Below are 21,076 nucleotides of genomic sequence, written 5' to 3'. Positions count from 1 at the left end.
ATCAATCAATCAATCAATAAAAGGGCAAATGAAGGTAGCTACGTTCTCCATTAGAGGCCAACTTGGAGTTTGTTTGCCTTTTTTTCAGAGCACCAAAGGGAAATATTTGTAACAATGAAATCAGCCTATAATGCATTACATGATATAAAATAAATTTAACATGTCTATGAAAGTGCTTTGCAGGCCAGACTGTAGTGCTTACACATAAGCACTGTTAACATTTCTAAACCGCTGCAGAAAGAGGAACGTGTCGACACCATTTTGGCTCACGTCACAGTGATTCAACAGAAAGGGAGACTGAGCCCTGACTCAGCCAACAAGCATTTACACAGAACTGGGGATGGAGTGCTATATGAATCACTGAGATTGCACGGAGGGAACCACACACACCCTCCTCCCATAGAACGCTGAGACTTCAGCATTTCTAAATAAAACGCTACATACCTTCATTTTGAAGACTGGCTGGAATTCTTTCAGAGCAGATAACAATTTAATTTGAACTGAGGCCCTTTCAGCTTCTTTACCATCTGCAAAAACATCAAAGAGGGCATCCAAAGCCTCTCCTGCTACTACAAGGGAGGGATCTTTGGTGGCAACCTCAAGCAGAAAGCACCCGATGGTCTGGAGACAACAAAACACAGTTATCATCCAACATCCTGAGTCAGCTTTCAAAATAAGTACTAACTCTAAAGGTGACAACAATTCACGTATAAAATTTTACATAAAAATGCTAGGGAGGGACTTTCCTGGCAGTCCAGTGGTTAAGACTCTGTACTTCCACTGCAGGGGGCGTGGGTGTGATCCCTGGTTGAGGAACTAAGATCCCACAGCCATGCGGTGTGGCCCATAAATAAATAAATAAATAAATAAATGCTAGGGAAAAATTTAAACTTTAAAAAGATCAAAGGCAACACATATTTATAAAAATACCAAGTATAACATAAGCAAGATAAATTTAAAATCTTAGAGTTTATATTCCTAAATAAAATGAATTAAGATCCATAAATGATATATGAAAGACAGATATTGGAAGTTATTAAAATTTCCCTTCTATCTCCATCAAAAAGGCTTTTCCCATGGTGTCAAAATGCATCTAAATATTATCTGTAACAAAAAACCCTCCTTTTTTAAAAATTTTTTTTAATTAATTAATTAATTTATTTATTTATGGCTGCGTTGGGTCTTCATTGCTATGCGCGGGCTTCCTCTAGTTGTGGCGAGCGGGGGCTACTCTTCGTTGCAGTGCGCGGGCTTCTCATTGCAGTGGCTTCTCTTGTTGCAGAGCACGGGGTCTAGGTGCGTGAGCTTCAGTAGTTGTGGCACACGGGCTCAGTAGTTGCAGCTCACGGGCTCTAGAGCGCAGGCTCAGCAGTTGTGGTGAACGGGCCTAGTTGCTCCACAGCACATGGGATCTTCCCGGCCTAGGGCTCGAATCCACGTCCCCTGCATTGGCAGGCGGATTCTTAACCACTGCGCCGCAGGGAAGCCCCTGCTTTTTAAATTACATGAAAAACACTCTAAGACAATTAAAAAACTAAAGAGCACATAATCTCATTTTGCATCACTGTGATGATTTTTAACATCTACCCATTTTTTTCACAATTAGCTAGCTAATGAACAGACCATTCCCAACCTGCAAAGAATTGTTTAAGAGTAAAGTTATTTTATTTTGGCTGTTCTGCTTCACACTTTATGTCTTAAGGGCGATGTGCACATCTGTATTACGGGTGGGAGAGTGGAAATGCTGAGTCCAGGGCTTCCCTGGTGGCACAGTGGTTGAGACTCCGCCTGCCAATGCAGAGGACACAGGTTTGAGCCCTGGTCTGGGAAGATCCCACATGCCGCGGAGCAACTAAGCCCGTGCGCCACAGCTACTGAGCTACTGAGCCTGCGCTCTAGAGCCCACAAGCCACAACTACTGAAGCCCACGCGCCTAGAGCCCCGTGCTCCGCAACAAGAGAAGCCACCGCAATGAGAAGCCTGCACACCGCAACAAAGAGTAGCCCCTGCTCACCGCAACCAGAGAAAAGCCCGTGCACAGCAACGAAGACCCAACACAGCCAAAAATAAAATAAATAAAATCAAATAAAATAAATTTAAGAAATGCTGAATCCAAACTCCAGCTCTACCATAAATAACGGGGTGACTCCGGGACAGTCCCGTTACCCACGCTGGGCCTCAATTTTCTCATCTGAATATAAGTGGTCTAGATAACCTCTAGGATAGTATTTAAATTTAGTATCTTATCATACAACATGAAATATACAGCATCACCTACGAAGTAGTTTTGCTGAAAAGATTAATCTGAATCGAACCTAGCTTTTAGATCTAACTTCCATCTTGCAGGAGATTCAGAGGATAAAGGAACAAACGTAACGTCACAAGGAAGCAATCAGACAAATCCAGAAGCTGAACATTATGAGCCACAACCAACCCGGGAGCTGAGGAGAAAACAGGGGTTGGGAGGTGGCGCAAGAAGGAGCGCGGCTCTAGATGGAGAGAGGCATAGAAGACCCCCAAACAGGCACAACATGTAGACTTGACTTAGATCCTGGTTCAAACAAACCATCCACAAATAGGTATTTTTGGAACAACTGGAAAGTTCTGAATATGGACCAGGTATTAGACATATTAAGAAATAACTGTTAATTGTGTACAGCATAATGGTGGTTATATAAGAGAGTGTCCCTCTTGTTAAGATATGCCTACTGAACCCATAGGGGCAAAATACCAGGATGTCTTTAACACACTCAGCAGAGCAACTACTTGAAGTATATATTATAGAAAACTAGTAATTCTTAAATACGCTTGATGGCTATACAAAAATTTACTGTACTTTCTACTTTTCTTCATGCTTGAAAATGTAACTAAATAAAAATATTTCAGAAATCTTATGTTATGCCTGAGAAAAACTCGCTGTTCCCCTAAAGTGGACCTTGGACCTTACAGTCTAAAGGGGTGGGAAGTGATTATACCTACACATGCTCATCGGTATATGTGTACACGTACAGAGCCACACAGCCATGCTCTCTCACTTGGTGTCTATATATAATCAAAATCCCTGGAATGACACAGAAGAGATGGGTAACAGTGGCTGCCTCTCTAGAGTGGAACTGGGGGACCGGATGTTTAGGAGTGGAGATGTGTCTTTGCACTATAGATTCTTTTCTACTTTCCTAAATGTTTTGCTATATGCATGTATCACCATTTCAAAATAAGCTTCTAAAAAATACCAGTCACATTGTTTAGCTCTTAGCAAGTTAAGAAAATACTTTATAATAATCAGTTTATAATCCATTATCAGCAATCTACACTTCAGCAATGATGATTAGCACAACAAAGGGTAATTTTACTATTACTGTTCTTTTAGTTACTAGGCTGTATCTCTGGCAGTGCAGTTCCTAAGCAACTTGTTGAGATAAAGTGCTGGAAGCAAACATGCTGAGTGAGTTCCTAGTGTGCTGGCACTACCAGAGTTGCTGCTTAAAATTTATGAGAGGTCTTAGGATGAACTGGGTGGCTTTGTGCAAAATGCACTACAGCCTGGTGTGCTGAGGAAGCTGTCTGGACTGTTCCTTCACCAGGAGGAGAATACAACATGTATATACAACATGTACACATTTAACGCAACAGCAAAGGCAGAGGCATCCTGAACAACTCTGAACCCTGGCCTTCCACTGAAGACAAATTTATTTTTGATAAAACATCTCCGGAGTAAAGTTAAATGGCAAAATGGGACAACTCTTCAAGTACCTATCTGATTCATGGAGTTAGATTAAGCCAAAGGGTATGTTTTAATAATATACCTTAGTAAGCAACTTTTCTTTTTCTTGCAATATATATATATATATTTTTTAGTTTTATTTTTTGGCTGTGCCGCACGGTAGGCGGGATTTTAGTTCCCTGACCAGGGAGCAAACCCATACCCCCTGCATTGGAAGCTTGGAGTCTTAACCACTGGACCGCCAGAGAAGTCCCCAGTAAGCAACTCCTTGATATGATTTCTTCTCATGAAGTCCACAGAAGTTTTTAAAATCCCACACCAATAGTCACTCTTCTCCCATTTCTAATGACTTAATGATTTAGGTTGGAAGCATATTGTTTTTACCTTAAGAGTGTCAAGTGTACCATCTTCTTTGGCTAGGACGCTGCCAGTGATTCCTAAAATACTAACCACATTCACCCTCACCCCAACATTACTACTATGGATGCCTGCTCTGCATAGTGTCAACAGCTGGTCGGGAGTCATGCACTGTTGAAAGAGAAGGAGAGAGTATTTAGCACGTTAAACTCAGCCAATTCCAACAGCATGTGCAACGGGATTGGCAGGAGTCTCTTCTACAAGAGGCATGATGCTACAAGTGACACAAACTCTCGGTGAAGTTATTACATATTCTAATCACTCATTAATAACGTTGGTAACTCTGAACTAGGACAAGGCCTGCTCATGTCACTGTCACCACTTACTCTATCCCATGGCTGTAAGCCTGTAAAAGAACCTTCAGATCCTATTTGTCTCATTTGAAGACTTTCATTCAGAGATACACAGACCAAAGAGATTCTCATTTCTTTTCAACGTTGATCATAAAAAATGTAAATAGGACCATGCAGCTTTAATAAAAATGGGCTGAAATCTATACAAGGTAAGAACTGACTCTGAGATTTGTGTGTTATGGTAAATTAATAAAGACTGTAAAACCCATTAAATCATATAGTGCTTCCACCAAGTAGTGATAATTTTCATTTTAAGCTGATCTGAACACACACGTGGACACAGGTATCACAAGAGTGCAAATGTCACTTTCCCTTTCATAGAAACTGAGGGTCAGAAGTTATGTTCTTTCTTTTTTCTTTAGAAGTTACGTTCTTGAAAAAAATTCTCAAATATACAAAGAGAAAATATTTAAAGAGTATGTATTAGAGGCCAACATCATGTGCTATATTTAACAGTAAAACACCAGAGACTTCCCATTAAACTCTGGAACAGGGCCAAGTCTGGGTTAGCACTGCTCTAGAGGTGTGGCCATGCAATGACTAAGGACGGAAGGAAGACGGGCCACCAGAGGAAAGGAGGCCAAAGAACTGCGAAGCCAGGTTCCTGGGAAGAGCATCCACGTGGATTCTGAAATCACCTAGAATCATGACGGGACCAGTGAAAAGTAACAGAAACCAACAGCAGGAATCTTCAAGGAACGAGGGGCGCCCTTGGGGGTGGTGGGTGACTGTAACCAAGAGAGGTGGGGTGGTGTGGTCTAGTGACGTGGTACTCAGAACTGGAGGATTTTAGAAAGGAAGCAGTGAGGACGGTTTAGAACTGTAGTTCTCAAACTTCAGAGTGCATGACAATCACCTAGAGAACTTGTTAAAACACAGACATCTCTGGGCCCCTCCCCAGAGTTTCTGCTTCAGTAGACTGGGGGCAAAGCCCTAGGATTTGCCCTTATACACACAGAGGAAAAAGACCACAGACCCGAGAGCAAAATTGGCAACAGATGGGAAAAGTTACAGAAAAAGAAATGCAAAGGCCCTTAAAACACATGAAAAGATGTCCAACCTCCTCACAGTAAGAGAAATGCAAATTAAAATTGAGATATAATTTCTCACCCATCAGACCACTTAAAATCCAACATTTTGACAACATATTCTTCTGGTGAGGCTCTGGCAGAACAGGCACTCTCAAACGCTGCTGGTGGAGATTCGAAACGGCTCAGACTCTAAGGAGGGGACTACAGCAATACCCAGAGCAAAGCTACAAATCCATCTGTTCTCTGAGCCGGCAAGTCCAATGCTAGGAATCGATCCCAAAGACACAATGGCAAAAAACACAACAGAACTTCTGTAAAAAGGCTATTCACTGCAGTTCTATTTGTAATAGCAAAAGATTGGAAACAACTACAATATCCATCGATGCAGACATGTTGAATATGGAATATGTACACAATGGAGTGATATGAAGCTGTAAAAAAGAAATGAGAAACATGTCTATGGTGATTAATAAGGGAGAAGAGCAAAGTACAGAAGCACTACTTTTAAGGAAAGGAGTGGGGCTTCCCTGGTGGTGCAGTGGTTGAGAGTCCGCCTGCTGATGCAAGGGACACGGGTTCGTGCCCCGGTCTGGGAGGATCCCACATGGCCGCGGAGCGGCTGGGCCCGTGAGCCACGGCCGCTGAGCCTGTGCGTCCGGAGCCTGTGCTCCGCCACGGGAGAGCCCACAACAGTGAGAGGCCCGCATACCGCAAAAAAAAAAAAAAAAAAGAAAAGAAAAGGACTGAAATACAAATACATACATATTTTGCTTATGTTTTCCAAAAAAGAACAATAGAATGATAAACTAAAAAACCAAAAAGGATGATTACCAATGGCACAAAGGAAAGAACAGGGGCAAAGGGACAGAAGCTGGACCTCTCTAAATATATACATATATATATTCTTTTTGGGGATAAAATATACGTAAAACTTACCATTTCAACCATATTTAAAAGTACAGTTTAGTGGTAGTAAGTACAGTACATTCACACTGTTGTGCAACCAGTCGGTGCAACACCACCATCCATCCCCAGAACTTCTTCATTGTTCCATACTGCAACCCTGTACCCATTAAACAATGTCTCCCCACACACCCCACCCTTACCCCAACCCCTGGCAACCACTGTTCTACTTTCTGTCCCACAAATTTAACTACTCTAGGACCCTCATAAGAGGATTCATACAATATTTGTCCTTTTGTGTCTTTCATTTAGCATAACGTCTTCCAGGTTCATCCATGCAGTAGCATGTATCAGAATTTCATTCTTCTTTAAAGCTGAATACTATTCCACAGTATGTATATACCATATTTTTCTCTGAATATATCTTGTTTGTTTTAACTCTGAAACTGTGTAAATATTTTATATAATTAAAAAATAAAAATTAAAGCAAACAAAAAATGCTTTAATAAAAGCTGAAACAACTGAAGCTAACTTTATAACAAGCCACAAAGAGAACGTTTCAAGCAACTTTAAAACACAGTAATTTGTATAGTCCTAGAGGGATTTTTTTCCCTAAGGACATGAAGAATCACAAAGAAATCTTAAACTGCATTCAGTAGTGTTATTGTTAGTAATAATACCATTATTTTGAAATTATTAACTATATTCTGTAGGGTAAATAATTAATGAGTTTTTAATGATGGTTTAAAAAACTGGTTATTTTTAGAGACTGCTAGGACACCAACTCATTATTCTAGAAAAAAGGGTGGGGTGGGGGGAGGGAGAATCATATCCTATCTTTTTTGGTATGAAATTTATTTCAAAGTTACCAACTAACTGATGAAATAGGAAGTTTTTATTTACAGAAGAATCACAGCTAATAAATGCTTTAAAAGGAATGACAAAATTAGGATATCTCCATTTTGCAAACCCTATAGTGGTTTGCAAAATAGTGGATCTATACAACAAAAATCACTGGTTACTACAAGTGAATCCATTGATTAATCTTAACATCACTATTTTACAACAATATGTGATTTGTGATATAAAAGTAGAATATACATACAGCACTGTGAATTATTTTTGCCTAAACGATCTGATCCTGAATCTAATTAAGGCTCTAGACCTAGCTCCCAATTTATAGGCAATATGGGAGACAGAGGGACCTGTTAAATAATAACATTGTTAAAGCAGCCATATCTGAGAATGGGAGAAATTCTTTAGGACAGATGACAGCATCTTCTTCTTCTTTTTAATATTATGGCGTTTTCTGGGTTTTAAAAAAAATTTAATTATTTATTTTTTATTTTTGACTGCATTGGGTCTTTATTTTTGGGTGTGCGCGGGCTCTTCTCTGGTTGCGGCGAGCAGGGGCTACTCTTCGTTGCAGTGCACGGCTTTCTCATTGTGGTGGCTTATCTTGTTGCAGAGCACAGGCTCTGGGCATTCGGGCTCAGTAGCTGTGGCTCATGGGCTCAGTAATTGTGGCTCGCGGGCTCTAGAGTGCAGGCTCAGTAGTTGTGGTGCGCGGGCTTAGTTGCTCCACGGCATGTGGGATCTTCCTGGACCAGGGCTCGAACCCGTGTCCCCTGCATTGGCAGGCGGATTCTCAACCACTGCGCCACCAGGGAAACCTGATAGCTTCTTCGATGAATAAATAGTATGGGGAAAGGCGGGCAGGCAGGGGAAATGTGATAAATTCAGAGATTTAAGAATCTGTCAGTATACTAAAAACTACTGAATTGTATACTTTAAATGGGTGAACTGTATGGTATGTGAATTAAATCTCACTAACCCCATTAAAATATATGTATTTAAGAGACCAAAATACCAACTAAGAACAATACATGGATCCTACTTAGATGCTGATTTGAACAAACCAATTGAAAAAAAAACATTTTAAAAGCAATCAGGGGAAACTGAACTCAGACTGCATATCAAATGATAATTTTAAAACACCTGTTGATTTGGGGGTTTGGGATAATGGTATTGCGGTTAAGATTTTTAAAAGTTCATTTTCTGTCACAGACACATAATGAAGCACACAATAAAACATTCATGGGTGAAATAATATGATTTGCTTTAACTATTCCAAGAAGCTAAAACAAAAATGTAGGGAAAGTGAAAGAAACAAGAATGACAAGATGTTGGCAACTTGTTGACACTTGGTGATAATGCGTTCAGGTAACAATACTATTATCTCTGCTTTTAGAAATGTTTGAAAATTTCCTTCATAAAAAGTAAAAAATAAACGTGATAAGGCACCTATCACAGAGGTGCAGACAGATCACTGTGGAGGACCTGGAGTACATGCCTATAAATTTCTGTAATAAAATGTTTTAAAAAAGACAAATGATTTTAAAAAAGACAAATGAGAAAATACTTACAACACAAATGCCAAACACATTATATCAACTAAAAAACTGTGTATGTTTTGATGGGGGTGGTGGGGAGAAGGAAAAGATTTTACTTTTATACTTTCAGTACTTTTGTTTCCACTTTTCAAGGATCATGCATTACTCTTTCAATAGAAATAAATACTTAAAAATAGTTAAGCAATAAATTTTGCCTCCGTAATACAGAATCTTGGCTAGTTCCACAAAAGTTTAAAAACCTTACCTGAGGAATGTTCTTGGAGGCCACCGTTTGCAAAAGGGCCCTCAAGGCACTACTGATAGCTTCTAAAAAGTCAACATGCTTAGCAAAATCTAAAACACAAAAGTGAAATATAAATTTGTTTTTGTCTTTCTCTAAGAAGAGTTATTTATAGAAAAAGAGTCAAAATAAAGCATGTTAAATGTTAATATATGCTACAATATTAAAAACATTTGATATTTAAGCCCAAACTTCCACTTCACAGCTCCCTGTGAACTGCATATTTGAGTCGGAAAGATGACCACGATTGAAATAATCAGGATAGTCCTGAGAGTCCTTGACTTGTAGATGCTGGATTTTCATTTAACTCACACTGTAGCACGTGATAAGCCTGAGCTAACCTTTGTAGACTGAATTCAGCTTTTCACAGATTGGTATCACGGTGCTGGGCAGACATAGGGTAGAGTCATCTTCCAAGTCAGAGGGCCTCCTCGCCAACCCAAGCCCACTGCCCAGCCAAGAAGTGTTGCTTGTGCAGGGCCAGGCCACTATGCCTCTGGTTTTCAGCGGCTCCTGTGGTTTTTACTGACCCAACTCCCCCTTCCCACTCTTGCTCATTTTTACTCTTTTCTTATTGTCCCTTCTTCCCACACAGGATAAACAGAACAACAGCAATAAACAATTATGCTAACACAGCCATATAGGAGGGTGAGGACTGCCTAGGTGAGCTGGCTCCCTAACCCCTTTGGTGGAAGGGAAAGCAATTGATGTGGTGTGATAGGTTATATTTTCCAAAAATAGCCACAACAGGGCTTCCCTGGTGGCGCAGTTGTTAAGAATCCGCCTGCCAATGCAGGGGACACAGGTTCGAGCCCTGGTCTGGGAAGATCCCACATGCCGCGGAGCAACTAAGCCCGTGCGCCACAACTACTGAGCCTGCGCTGTAGAGCCCACAAGCCACAACTACTGAAACCCGCGTGCCCTGAGCCCATGCTCCGCAACAAAAGAAGCCACTGCAATGAGAAGCCCGCGCACCACAACGAAGAGTAGCCCCACCCGCTGCAACTACAGAAAGCCCGTGTGCAGCAGCGAAGCCCCAACACAGCCAAAAATAAAAAAACAAATAAATACATAAATGTATTTTTTTAAAAACCCAATAAATTGATTTAAAATAGAAAAAAATAGCCACAAGAGTATTTCCAGTTCTGCATGATCTTGCAGAACCTTGCCACTTCCCATAAAGACTGTGGAGTCTATTTCCCCTCCCCTTGAACCTGGGTGGGACTTTGTGGCTTCTCCAACCAGGACAACGTGTGAAAGTGACAGGCTAAGTGGTAAAAGGCATGACTTCCACCTGACTCACATGGTTTTGCTCTCTCCTCTCTCTCAACTCTCGCCCTTGGAACCCAGCCACCATATTATGGAAGCCCAGGTCACATGAAGGGGTCAGAGGTGGGTGTTCCGGCTGACAGCCCCAAACCAACTACCAGACATGTGAGTGAATAGGCCTCAGATGATTCTGGCTCCCAGTCTTCCAGCAGAGGCCCTAGGCTAGGGTTTCTCAGCTTCAGCACTATGGACATTTTGGACCAGATCATTCTTTGTGGTGCACGTGGAGTCGCCTGGGCACTAGGATATTTAACAACATCTCTGGCCTCTACCCTCTAGATACCAGCAGCAACCCCCAAATTGTAACAACAAAAAAGGTCTCCGGACATTGACAAAAGTCCTCGGGGGCAAAAACTGCTGCCAGTTGAGACACACTGGCCTAGACATCATGGGGTAGAGAAAACCATCTCCGCTGGACCCTTTCTAAATCCCTGACCCACAGAAACCACGAGAAATAGCATACGATTACTGCTGTTTTAAGCCAGCAAGTTTTGGGGTGATTTGTTATATAGCAGGAGACACTTTGTCCTTCTCCTCTGTGGTGCCCTTGGCCAGATAAAGATTCTGATGTCCCTTTCTGGGCCGCATGAGAGCAAGGCAGCTTCTGCAAAGACTGGAATTAAGGCTTGTTTTATCTTTCGGCTCTCTCATTTTCAGATATATGTTATGCACAGAGGTAGGGAATTCCTGTAAGTATCACAGAACAGATACTAGGATACTTTAGGATCAGACACACCAGGGACAGAATCCAGCCTGTGACATTATGTGACCTCTCATTTTGGTCTCAGCCCAAGTGTTAGCTCCTCAAAGGGGCCTTTCCATACTAACTAGTGCGACACCTCATACCATTCTGCTTTTATGTTTTTCCTTCCTAGCCAAAATGACCTTAAACCTTTATTTATATGAAAATGCAAGCTCCATGAGCATGGCGGCCTTGCCTATCTTGTTTATGCCTATATACCTTGGACCTAGAACAGCGCAAGGCATAAAGTAAGTCAATAAATAAATAGTTGTTAAAAGAAGGAACCCCCCTGAAAAAAGTTCCTAAACCTCTAAATCTCAGCGTCCCCATCAGGCAGGTGGAGTAATAAATGCCTAGCTCATAAAACCTAGTACCTAACAGGCCCTCAAAAATTGGTATAAAATTGTTACTATTAAACTTCCAAAAGTCACCATACTGGCTCTGAAAAGTAACTTATATTTGATTAAAGCTGTAAGTGTAGTCCTGGAAATCTGTCAGCTGCACATAAAACTATTAAACCACGTTATGCAGAACTAACTTGATACAAACTAGAACACATCTCAGAACCCATTTTTTTTCTATCCTCTATTCTTAGGAAAATAACAATTACCTTAGATTCAAAATCCTAATCTAAACTACACTACTGTTTTATATTACGTGAAATTCATATTTTCCCTAAATTTGGATGATTTTTATTTAATTCACATTTCTGTTCATTTATCCAAATTAGGGAAGGAAGTTCAAACAACTCTGCCTTTCTGAGAAATGCTCAGTAAAAGGTCAAGACATGTGGTATTGTCAAAAGAAATTAAGTAAATGTCAAAAGAAGTTAAACAAAAGAGGTGATTCAAAATGTCTTTCCCCACAACAACTTTGTACAGCATCTAAGAATTTGTAGCATACCTAAATGTAGGTAAATAGTCAACCCACAAGTAATCAAGCAGCAAATTATATTTAGGTGAATTCTGCAGACTGATTTTCAATGTTCTGATGTGGAATAAAAACCATATCCCAGAATGGGTGCTACCACCATTCTAACTGTAATGAAAATGAGCTTTCTGCTCCCCAAAATCTAGGGTAGCAGGGAATCCTAAATGATTTTAGAACCCGCGTAATGGAAAAAATGACAAACTGACCCAATCTGCAAATACAACATTGCTAAAAATTTCTTATGTTTTGAAGATCAATATTTTAAATGAAGGAGACAAAGATGTTGGTGTTTTGAACACAAGGACCAGACTCTACTAAAAACTTGCTCATTTTATCTCTGATGTCAGCCACAAATCTATGGAGGTATGTATCAAAAATTTTATAAGTATTCAGAACTGTATTTCAGCAGCAAAACTAAAACAAGTTAAATACAATACAGCTGTACGATCCTCATACATTTAACTCTCAAACACACAAGAGAGAAATTTAGCCCCATTCTCCCCACCAAATTCTTCAATAACAGTTCACATTATCCATGTAGAGCTCACAGGGTTATACTATTTTATAAATCCCAAATATTTGAAAAGACTATACTAGAATAGTATAAGCAATTATCCTTTATCAAAAATTTCATTCTGATAAAAAGGTTATGTCTACAATAGCTAGGAAACTGGAATTTATTAAAAATCTAAGTGCTTAATTATACTTTCTCACAATTCAGAAACTTTCCATTATTTCTCTAAGGCTCAGCTTGTTATGGTTTTCCTATGATCTTTCCAGGTAATAAATGAGCCTGTACCAGTGACCAAGAACAGCCAGCTGAACTAGGAGAAACACACCTAAGTGTGTTCTGCATAAGCAGAGGCACAGAATATGTGCACTTACTTCCAGTGAAATAAACTCTTCATGCTGGCAGGGGATGGGGCTTGTGGGACCTTGACTGGACTCTCATGGAGAAATGGCCCAGAGGAAAGAGATGGCAATTGTGAAACTAGGGCAAACAGGGTTCTCTCAGGTTAAGCAGGTCTTGGAAGCACTAAGAGGTCTGGGTAGGTCCTGCTCGCCTGGGGGCCTAGCTGTGGACTCCCCTATCTGGCTCTGCCCGTTGCAGGGAGCCCATGGGAATGCGTGGATGGGAGGGGGCATGAGCAATAGCAGTCTCCCCCAGCCACCCCTCCACAGGACATCCTGCTGGGCTGACGGAAACCATCCCTCTTGCCCCCCATGCCAGCCAGATCTCGTTAGGTTTATAAGGCTGGGAGAGAAATATAAAGCTATAGTCATCAGCTCACAATGACCAGTCACCTCTGTGCTCCAGAGCTGGCCCAGTACGGGCTTGGAACGGGAGTGGGGCTAATACTGCTCACATCCTGTTCAACATCCTGTCTTAGGTATGGCTGGGCATGTGGTTTTCACATGACGGCACCAGCTAAAGAATACACAGCGTGAGATCACTTGAAAACTCCACCTGTTAATGGACAAATATTGATAACTATATAATGAGTTTCCAAATATTTATTTATTTAATCTTTAAAAATTAATCTAGAACTTCTAAAACATGCACCATTAAATACACAGCACCTCTTCATAGAGTGCAAGATAGATGTCTTAAAGAATCAGAGACCGCCTCTTGAAGGAATGCTTATACAGAAACTTGTATTTAGTGAAAAGTGACCATATTTTGATCTTCTAAGAGTTTCAGCTCTTGGACTTAGTACTGTGTCTGAGAAGGGGAAATGTTAAACAGTTTTGCACAGAAATAGAGCAGATTCACATCTCCCATATTAACCCTCACTCCAGACACACATGCCGGATAGAGTAACACGAAGAATTTTCCTTTACTATGTAAAATACCTCTATTTCCTTTCTCGGTTTTGTTTGAGCTCCTATAGTTTAATGTGCCGAAGTTAAATGAGATTCTACTACAGTGAACTATGACAATCTGTTAGAAGAGCATGCATTATACACTGTACAGCTAGGTCATTTCAAAAGAACAGTTAACAAATAGTCTATGATATTGCTTGTATGTGGAATCTAAAAAATGATACAAATGAACTGATATACAAAACAGAGTCACAGATGTAGAAAACAAACTTATGGTTACCAGGGGGAAGGGGGGGAGGGATAAACTGGGAGAGTGGGACTGACATATACACACTACTATATATAAAATAGATAACTAATAAGGACCTACTATATAACACAGGGAACCCTTCTCAATACTCTGTAATGACCTACATGGGAAAACAATCTAAAAAAGAGTGGGTATATGTATAACTGATTCACTTTGCTGTACAGCAGAAACTTACACAACACTGTAAATCAACTATACTCCAGTAAAAATTAAAAAAAAAAAGAACACCTATCTAATGTACAGTATCTCTCTAGGTTTCTGCGTACAAATGAAATTAATCCATATCAGATACCTGTAACTTAGAGATTCAGCTTGTACCATGCAAAGGTATTTGAAGAAAGAGATGTGTTAGAAAAAAAGCAAGGTGTAGAACTGTGTGTACAGTAGTCTATCATTTGCCTTAAAAATACACATACATACTTTGGTATCGAGAATCTCTCTGGAAGAATACACAAGGAACTGGCCACAGTGACCAATTCTGGGAGAGGAACTGGGTAGTGTGAGAAAAAGGAGGGAGGCTTTCCACTTTATGGGCTCTCAAACCTTGTGAATTCTGTCATACACATCTGTAGCACCCAATCAAATGTCAATCAAACGATTTTATATTTAAGGAGAAAACTAAGGAATAGAGAATTACCCAAATATTTTAATGCACCCTAATATTTATGATATTTGTGATGCAGCCTTGATTGTCCTGACGTAACTGGATGCAAGCAATTTTAATGAAAAAGATAAATATACCCCAGAGGCCTGCCTGCATACTTCGTTGACTCTATACCACCGGCAACTATAAATATATGACTGCTAGTGTCTGGGAAAGGTTTCTGCAGGTTGGATGAGAGACCGTATAATTACAAACTCCAAGCTCCTGGCCCTTCAAAATTCTGCTCCATCCCAGTCGTTTTTCACAATAAGGCCTAAATATTTACCTGGCTGAGAAAAAAGCAGTTGTGACAGATGCTGTGCAAGTGTCTGAAGGGCTGCAGGTCCTCCCAGATGGTCCACATCCAGGAGGGAGACAAGGCTCTGGAGACACACGAGGGCTCTGCATTGTATAGTGCTCATTCTGCAAAGGAAGAGGGAGAATGCTGTCTGTTCCTCTCACAGTAACCCAGCAGAATTCAGCACTGACCTTGAAACTAAGTGTCAGATTCTGACAGGGACCATCTGTAAGCAGAAGGAGGTCTAGGGCAGTGAGCAGGGATTCGTAAAGTGAACTGTTAATCCTACCAGATCAGGCTTCCCTGGTGGCGCAGTGGTTGAGAGTCCGCCTGCCGATGCAGGGGACACGGGTTCATGCCCCGGTCTGGGAAGATCCCACATGCTGCGGAGCAGCTGGGCCCGTGAGCCGTGGCCGCTGAGCCTGCGCGTCCGGAGCCTGTGCTCCGCAACGGGAGAGGCCACAGCGGTGAGGGGCCCGCGTACCGCAAAAAAAAAAAAAAAAATCCTACCAGATCAAACTGCTTGAGCACTCAAGGCCTCTGAGGCACAGCGCATTTATGCGTCACATGGAATCTGCTTGAGAAAAATTTCTATGCATGGCAGTATCTTTACAATTATTTTTAATTGTGAAATATGACATACATAAAGCGCTCAACGAATATACAGAGTTTAACGGTTTACAAAGCAAACACCTGTGCATCTAGGTAGGAAATAAACAATGCTAGCACTATTTAAAGGACATGGAAGCAACCTAAATGTCCAACGACAGATGAATGGATAAAGAAGATGTGGCATATTTATACAATGGAACATTACTCAGACATAAAAAAGAATGAAATAACGCCACCTGCAGTAACATGGATGGACCTAGAGATTATCATACTAAGTGAACTAAGCCAGAAAGACAAACGTCATATGATATCGCTTATAGGTGGAAACTAAAAAAAAAAAAGATACAAATGAACTTATTTACAAAACAGAAATAGACCCACAGACATAGAAAACAAACTTATGGTTGCCAAAGGGGAAAGGGGGGGAGGGATAAATCAGGAGTTTGGGATTAACATACACACACTACTATATATAAAATAGATAAGCAACAAGGACCTACTGTATAGCACAGAGAACTATAGGGTAATAACCTATAAGGGAAAAGAATCTGAAAAAGAATACATATATATCTGAAACACTGCTGTACACCTGAAACTAACACAACACTGTAAGTCAACTATACTTCAATTAAAAAAAAAAAGAAAAGAAATGCTGCTAGCGCCCTCACGGCCCACCTATCCCTTCCCTATCACGCCCCACCTCCTTGACCCCAAAGGTCACCACTCTCCAGACTTTTATAGCAGACATTTCCTTGCTTTTCTTTACAGGTTTACCACCTATGTATGCATCACTGAAGGAAACAGTTTAGTGTCAGTGTTCTAGTTCAGATTTTTTATTGCTGCATGTGTTAATCTAATGTGTTAAGAAGCAGCTCAGCTGTATGTATGCTACTGTATGATTATGCCAGCACTTATTTATCCATTCTGCCGCTGATGGACATTGAGGTTGTTTCCAAGTTGGGGCAACTGTGAACCACACTGCTACGTGCACTCTCCTGTCTTAGTGAACATATGGGCAGACTTCTCCAGGGAACATACACAGGACACAGGGGGAGAGATCTTGAAGGGGGAGTCGGCATCTTCCATTGAATGGTCCATCATTTCATATAATAACATAATGACAAATGGTTTTGAAACTAGAAAAGTTCTTACTTTCTAATCAAAGGTTTCCAACTGGGGTTCCTAGAACACACGTCAACTGCAGTGCTGTTTGGAAAGGCAGTTTTCTCAAAAATCTAAATTTAAAAAGGCAGTAAGGCAAAGGTTAAAGAGTAGGGTTTTTACACGATTCCTTTATAAAATCCCAACATGTGACTTCTAAGTGAGATGGTCAGGCTTGATAAAGAGGTGCTCAGGAATTCTGAACGGCCCACCTCCAGTGCTGGTCATTGTTTTGTTTCCCAGGTCTTACCAATTACCCACACCTGGCAGTATTAGCGAACTTCTTTTGCACACAGAAGGAAGGAACAGCTTTCTTCAGCCTTCCCTGTGCTCTCGAATGAGCCTAGACTGAAAACAGATTACCTTCTTTGGGATGAGGTAGTTGGTGAGAGCGGTGTGAACCTCATGGGAGAGGCAGAGGGGAGACAGCAGCTGCCCACCACATTCACTGAGGGAATTCTCCATAAATGAGTCGCTTTCATCACTGCTGGAGAGCTCTTCCCATTCATCGTCGGTGGGATCTGGGAAGAGTGCAGATCACACAGAACTGGACTATTTAAGATAATCCTCATGGAAGCTGCCCTCCCAGTCCAGGGGAGGATATCTAAATGGGAACTGGTCACAAACCTTCACTGCAGCACATGTTGACAATGATTTCCAGAGCAGTCTGCTGAGCTGTCAGCAACGCTATGGTCTCTCTCAGCTCCTTGTCGGTGGGCTTAAAAAAAAAAAAAAAAGCAAACGACCAACTCTCAAATGTGTGGAAAAATATTTTCATGTGACTCTCCTCAGTTAAAGCCTACTAAATGATATTTGCACTTGGAATAGAGGACTTGGGTGGGGGTGGGTAAGTAGAAGAAAAGTCATAAAGTGCTGGAAGGACAAACAGGCATTATGATTCCTCTTGGCACTGTGCAGCGTGCCACTGTTCACCGGGTTTCCATCTATCTGCACGGTTATTTTCTAAGTGTTGCTTAGTTAGCTGGAGAGAACAGAAAAATATTCAGGAATTCTGAACTAAATTCACCCTGAAACTTAATCTAATGTGTTAAGAAGTAGCTCAGCATACTAAGATTAAAACAAGAGTTCATTTTGGACACCAGGCACTTACACACAACAAACCTGCTTTTAGACACTTACACAGTTTCTTGGAAGAGACTTCATTAACCAGAATTACTAACAGGCCCTTATATGACCACCAGAACTTGACTAAGGAGCAGACAGGCTTGCTGCTTTCTGGCTTTCTCTGAAGACTGCAATAAAGCATTTCTTAAAGACTGAAGGAAGAGGGGGACTTTTTCTCCTGGGAATAAATAACATGAACCTAACTTATCAAGTAACATTCTCAAAATGGGTTGTATAAATTTATATGACCTTAATTCTCAAGTCACCTATGAAAAGTGAAATAGCTTCACTCCAAAACAGTACATAAGCTAAAAGTAATGTATATTTTGTTGTCTGAATGTTTCCCAGTTTCTGTCTTTTCAATGGCTGTAAAATATTCCATTAAATGAATGTATTATAATTTATTAAGCATTCCTCTAGCATGGAATATTTCAGATTACTTGGTTATCTTATTTCCTCAGATTTACTGGATCAAAGGTTAAAAACACATCTATAGATACTGTGACATATTCCTGTTCTCCTTTTCCAGAATGTTGTACTCATTTTTAATCCTCCAGCAACTTCTTGTGCAACGATTTAACTGTAATTTTGAACCACATTCTTAAAAAAAAAAAAAAGAAGACAGCTTATTTAATAGATGTAGCACAGGAATCCCTATGTTTATATTCATTTTATTGCTGGCAAGAATGTATCTAGGGACTTCCCTGGTTGTCCAGTGGTTAAGAATCCACCTTCCAATGCAGGGGATGCGGGTTCGATCCCTGGTCAGGGAACTAAGATCCCACATGCAGCGGGGCAACTAAGCCCGCGCGCTGCAACTACTGAGCCCGCGGGCCACAACCACAGAGCTCACGTGCTCTGGAGCCCGTGCGCCGCAATGAAAGATCCCATGTGCCACAACTAAGACCCGACACAGCCAAAAATAAAATTAATTAATTAAAAAGAAAAGAACGTATCTAAAATTTATTCCTACTCACTTCGTGCGTGTATGATATTCAACTAAACATTTCTTAGAGGCGACTCAAAGCTACACAAGACATGCCTTTGCTGGGCTCTCATCCACTTAAAACCTACAAAGATCTGCCTTAGAAGAATTCTGAAACTAAGTTCCACTTCTTTACCTGACTTTCCTGCTCAGAACACTTCCCTGCTTCTTATTGTTACCAAATTGACCTAAAGAACCAATCCAGAGGAAATGTTATGACAGCTGAGATTTGCTTCAAAATATTCAGTAGTTGGGAGAGTGGGTAGGGAAATAGATGAAAGAAAACAGACTGTGATTTGACAACTGCTAACTGTGGAAGCTGGGTAGGGATTGTCCTACTTCTGCATGTTACAGCCACAACTTGGGTCAGTTCTCTCTTTACAGATTTGTGCTTATACCTTCTTAAGTTAAATGATGCAATTAAGGGTTTTGATTCTAAAGGATCCCTGCACAAGCCACTGGGCAGCCTGAAAGACCAGAGCTGCCTGGCTGTAAATTTGTATTCCTGGCACATGGCAGCATGATGCTTAGCACACTACTGGCACTTAAACACTGGCTGCCTGATCAGCATGTTAATCATCCGGTCTACTCAGCTATGGTGATAGGCTTTAAAAAGCAAGCTTTTGTTAAGAGAAAACACTGCATTTTCTAAGCACCAAAATTCTATTTCTAAGTAATACTTGGGAAAGTGAATCTCTAAATAACAGTTAAATATCGATACTTTGAAACAGTGACACTTCATCTTGGTGGATGTGGATCTCAATCCCCACTCACTCATTCCCTGTGGGGCCCCTGAAAGCAAGGCTGGAGAAGAGGAAACCCTGCAGGAGTGCTGTTCTCCCAGCCAGAGATGTCCGATCTTTCAGAGTCCCCTGACAGCCCAACTGGAATTTCCACTTCTGCTCTGATGGGAATTCGGGGTGGGGAAACATAGTATATGTGCATCTGGCAGGACAAAGTGACCTGGTCAGCACGATGCAACACCTGCAGAAGAGCCTCCAAACCCTGACCTGTTATAGCTGATGTTCCACATGTGGATCCCAGATCTGTAACTCACCTCCATGTGGTACCTGAGGGGATGCTGCTGGGGTTCTAGAAACACCCTTTGGAATGACAAGGCTCAGAGCTATGCCTTTGTCTATCTTGCTTTACTGATTTTAAATTCTACCCACTCTGACTCAGATGCACAAGTGAGACAAGGAGTAAACTGGGTGTTCAAATACACGCCTCTTGCACCAAAAGGGGGTGATATGATTTTTAAGCCGCTCTACGATTTGCAAGCAACTCAAGGGCAGGATGGCCTTTTCATTTTCGGATTCACCCCAGCACTTAACACAATGCTTTGCACCTAACAGCTGTTCATGGGGAGTGTGGCACATATATACAATGGAATATTAATCAGCCATAGAAAGAAACGAAATTGAGTTATCTGTAGTGAGAAAGTAGTTCTTAACTACAACATTTGACTGCTGTAAGACACCACCAATTCAGCTTTACAAGACTTCAGGAATGTAGGGCAGTGGTATACTGATGAGTTTATGCCCACTAAGAATTCTTTAAAAATAAATCTGTCAAAACTCTAAGACACTGACTTAAGATACTTCTCAGTTTCAGTTCATTGCACATGAATCAGGACAGGCCACGAGTGAGATGGTAGAAAGTGTGACAGGACATTACTAGGGTTCTTCCAGTTCAGGCTTCATTGTCTTTCTTCCCAATGACTTCAGCAGCCTCCTGTCCAGTCTTCCTGCCTCCAGTCCCCTCAAACAACACTAATCCGCTTTCATCATGCTGTTTCTTACGCCATCCTTTAAGACAGTTCAGGTGTTCTGTCCACAAAGCCTTTTCTGAGAGCGTCTTCCTTTCTGCTTCCATCAGGGCTGAGTCAGGTGTGCCTACTCTATAGATACGACCCCCTCAGAAGTCTGTGCACAGCCCTATCACTGTTCTTAGCCCAGGCATTATAATAAATTATCATTATATGTCTATCCTCTC

The 21,076-nt window shown here is 41.1% G+C and overlaps 1 protein-coding gene across 11 annotated transcripts in view; it reads right to left on the bottom strand.

The window, feature by feature from the left end:
• The window catches only part of HEATR3 (HEAT repeat containing 3), a 66,641-nt gene that overhangs the window by 33,249 nt on the left and 12,316 nt on the right, over positions 1-21,076 (bottom strand). For 5 of the 11 annotated variants that reach the window (XR_009537057.1, XM_060130723.1, XM_060130722.1 and 2 more), the window contains 7 exons: positions 17,599-17,689; positions 17,335-17,492; positions 16,963-17,045; positions 15,187-15,323; positions 9,087-9,175; positions 4,109-4,252; positions 445-621 (listed from right to left, as the gene is read on the bottom strand). Coding sequence is in view for 7 of the 11 variants with exons in the window: in XM_060130723.1 (XP_059986706.1) it covers positions 445-621; positions 4,109-4,252; positions 9,087-9,175; positions 15,187-15,323; positions 16,963-17,045; positions 17,335-17,492; positions 17,599-17,689 (879 nt within the window). In the remaining 4 variants the exon portion in view is untranslated. Of the gene's footprint in view, positions 1-444; positions 622-4,108; positions 4,253-5,604; positions 5,957-6,637; positions 6,875-9,086; positions 9,176-15,186; positions 15,324-16,962; positions 17,046-17,334; positions 17,493-17,598; positions 17,690-21,076 lie in introns of those variants that run through there. The other 6 variants (XR_009537058.1, XR_009537059.1, XM_060130726.1 and 3 more) reach the window with 4 other exon arrangements.

This window comes from Lagenorhynchus albirostris, chromosome 19 (genome assembly GCF_949774975.1).
Source record: "Lagenorhynchus albirostris chromosome 19, mLagAlb1.1, whole genome shotgun sequence".
Taxonomy (NCBI): domain Eukaryota; kingdom Metazoa; phylum Chordata; class Mammalia; order Artiodactyla; family Delphinidae; genus Lagenorhynchus; species Lagenorhynchus albirostris.
The sequence above is the reverse complement of the archived record's forward strand: the minus strand, read 5'-3'. Positions and strand labels throughout refer to the sequence as shown.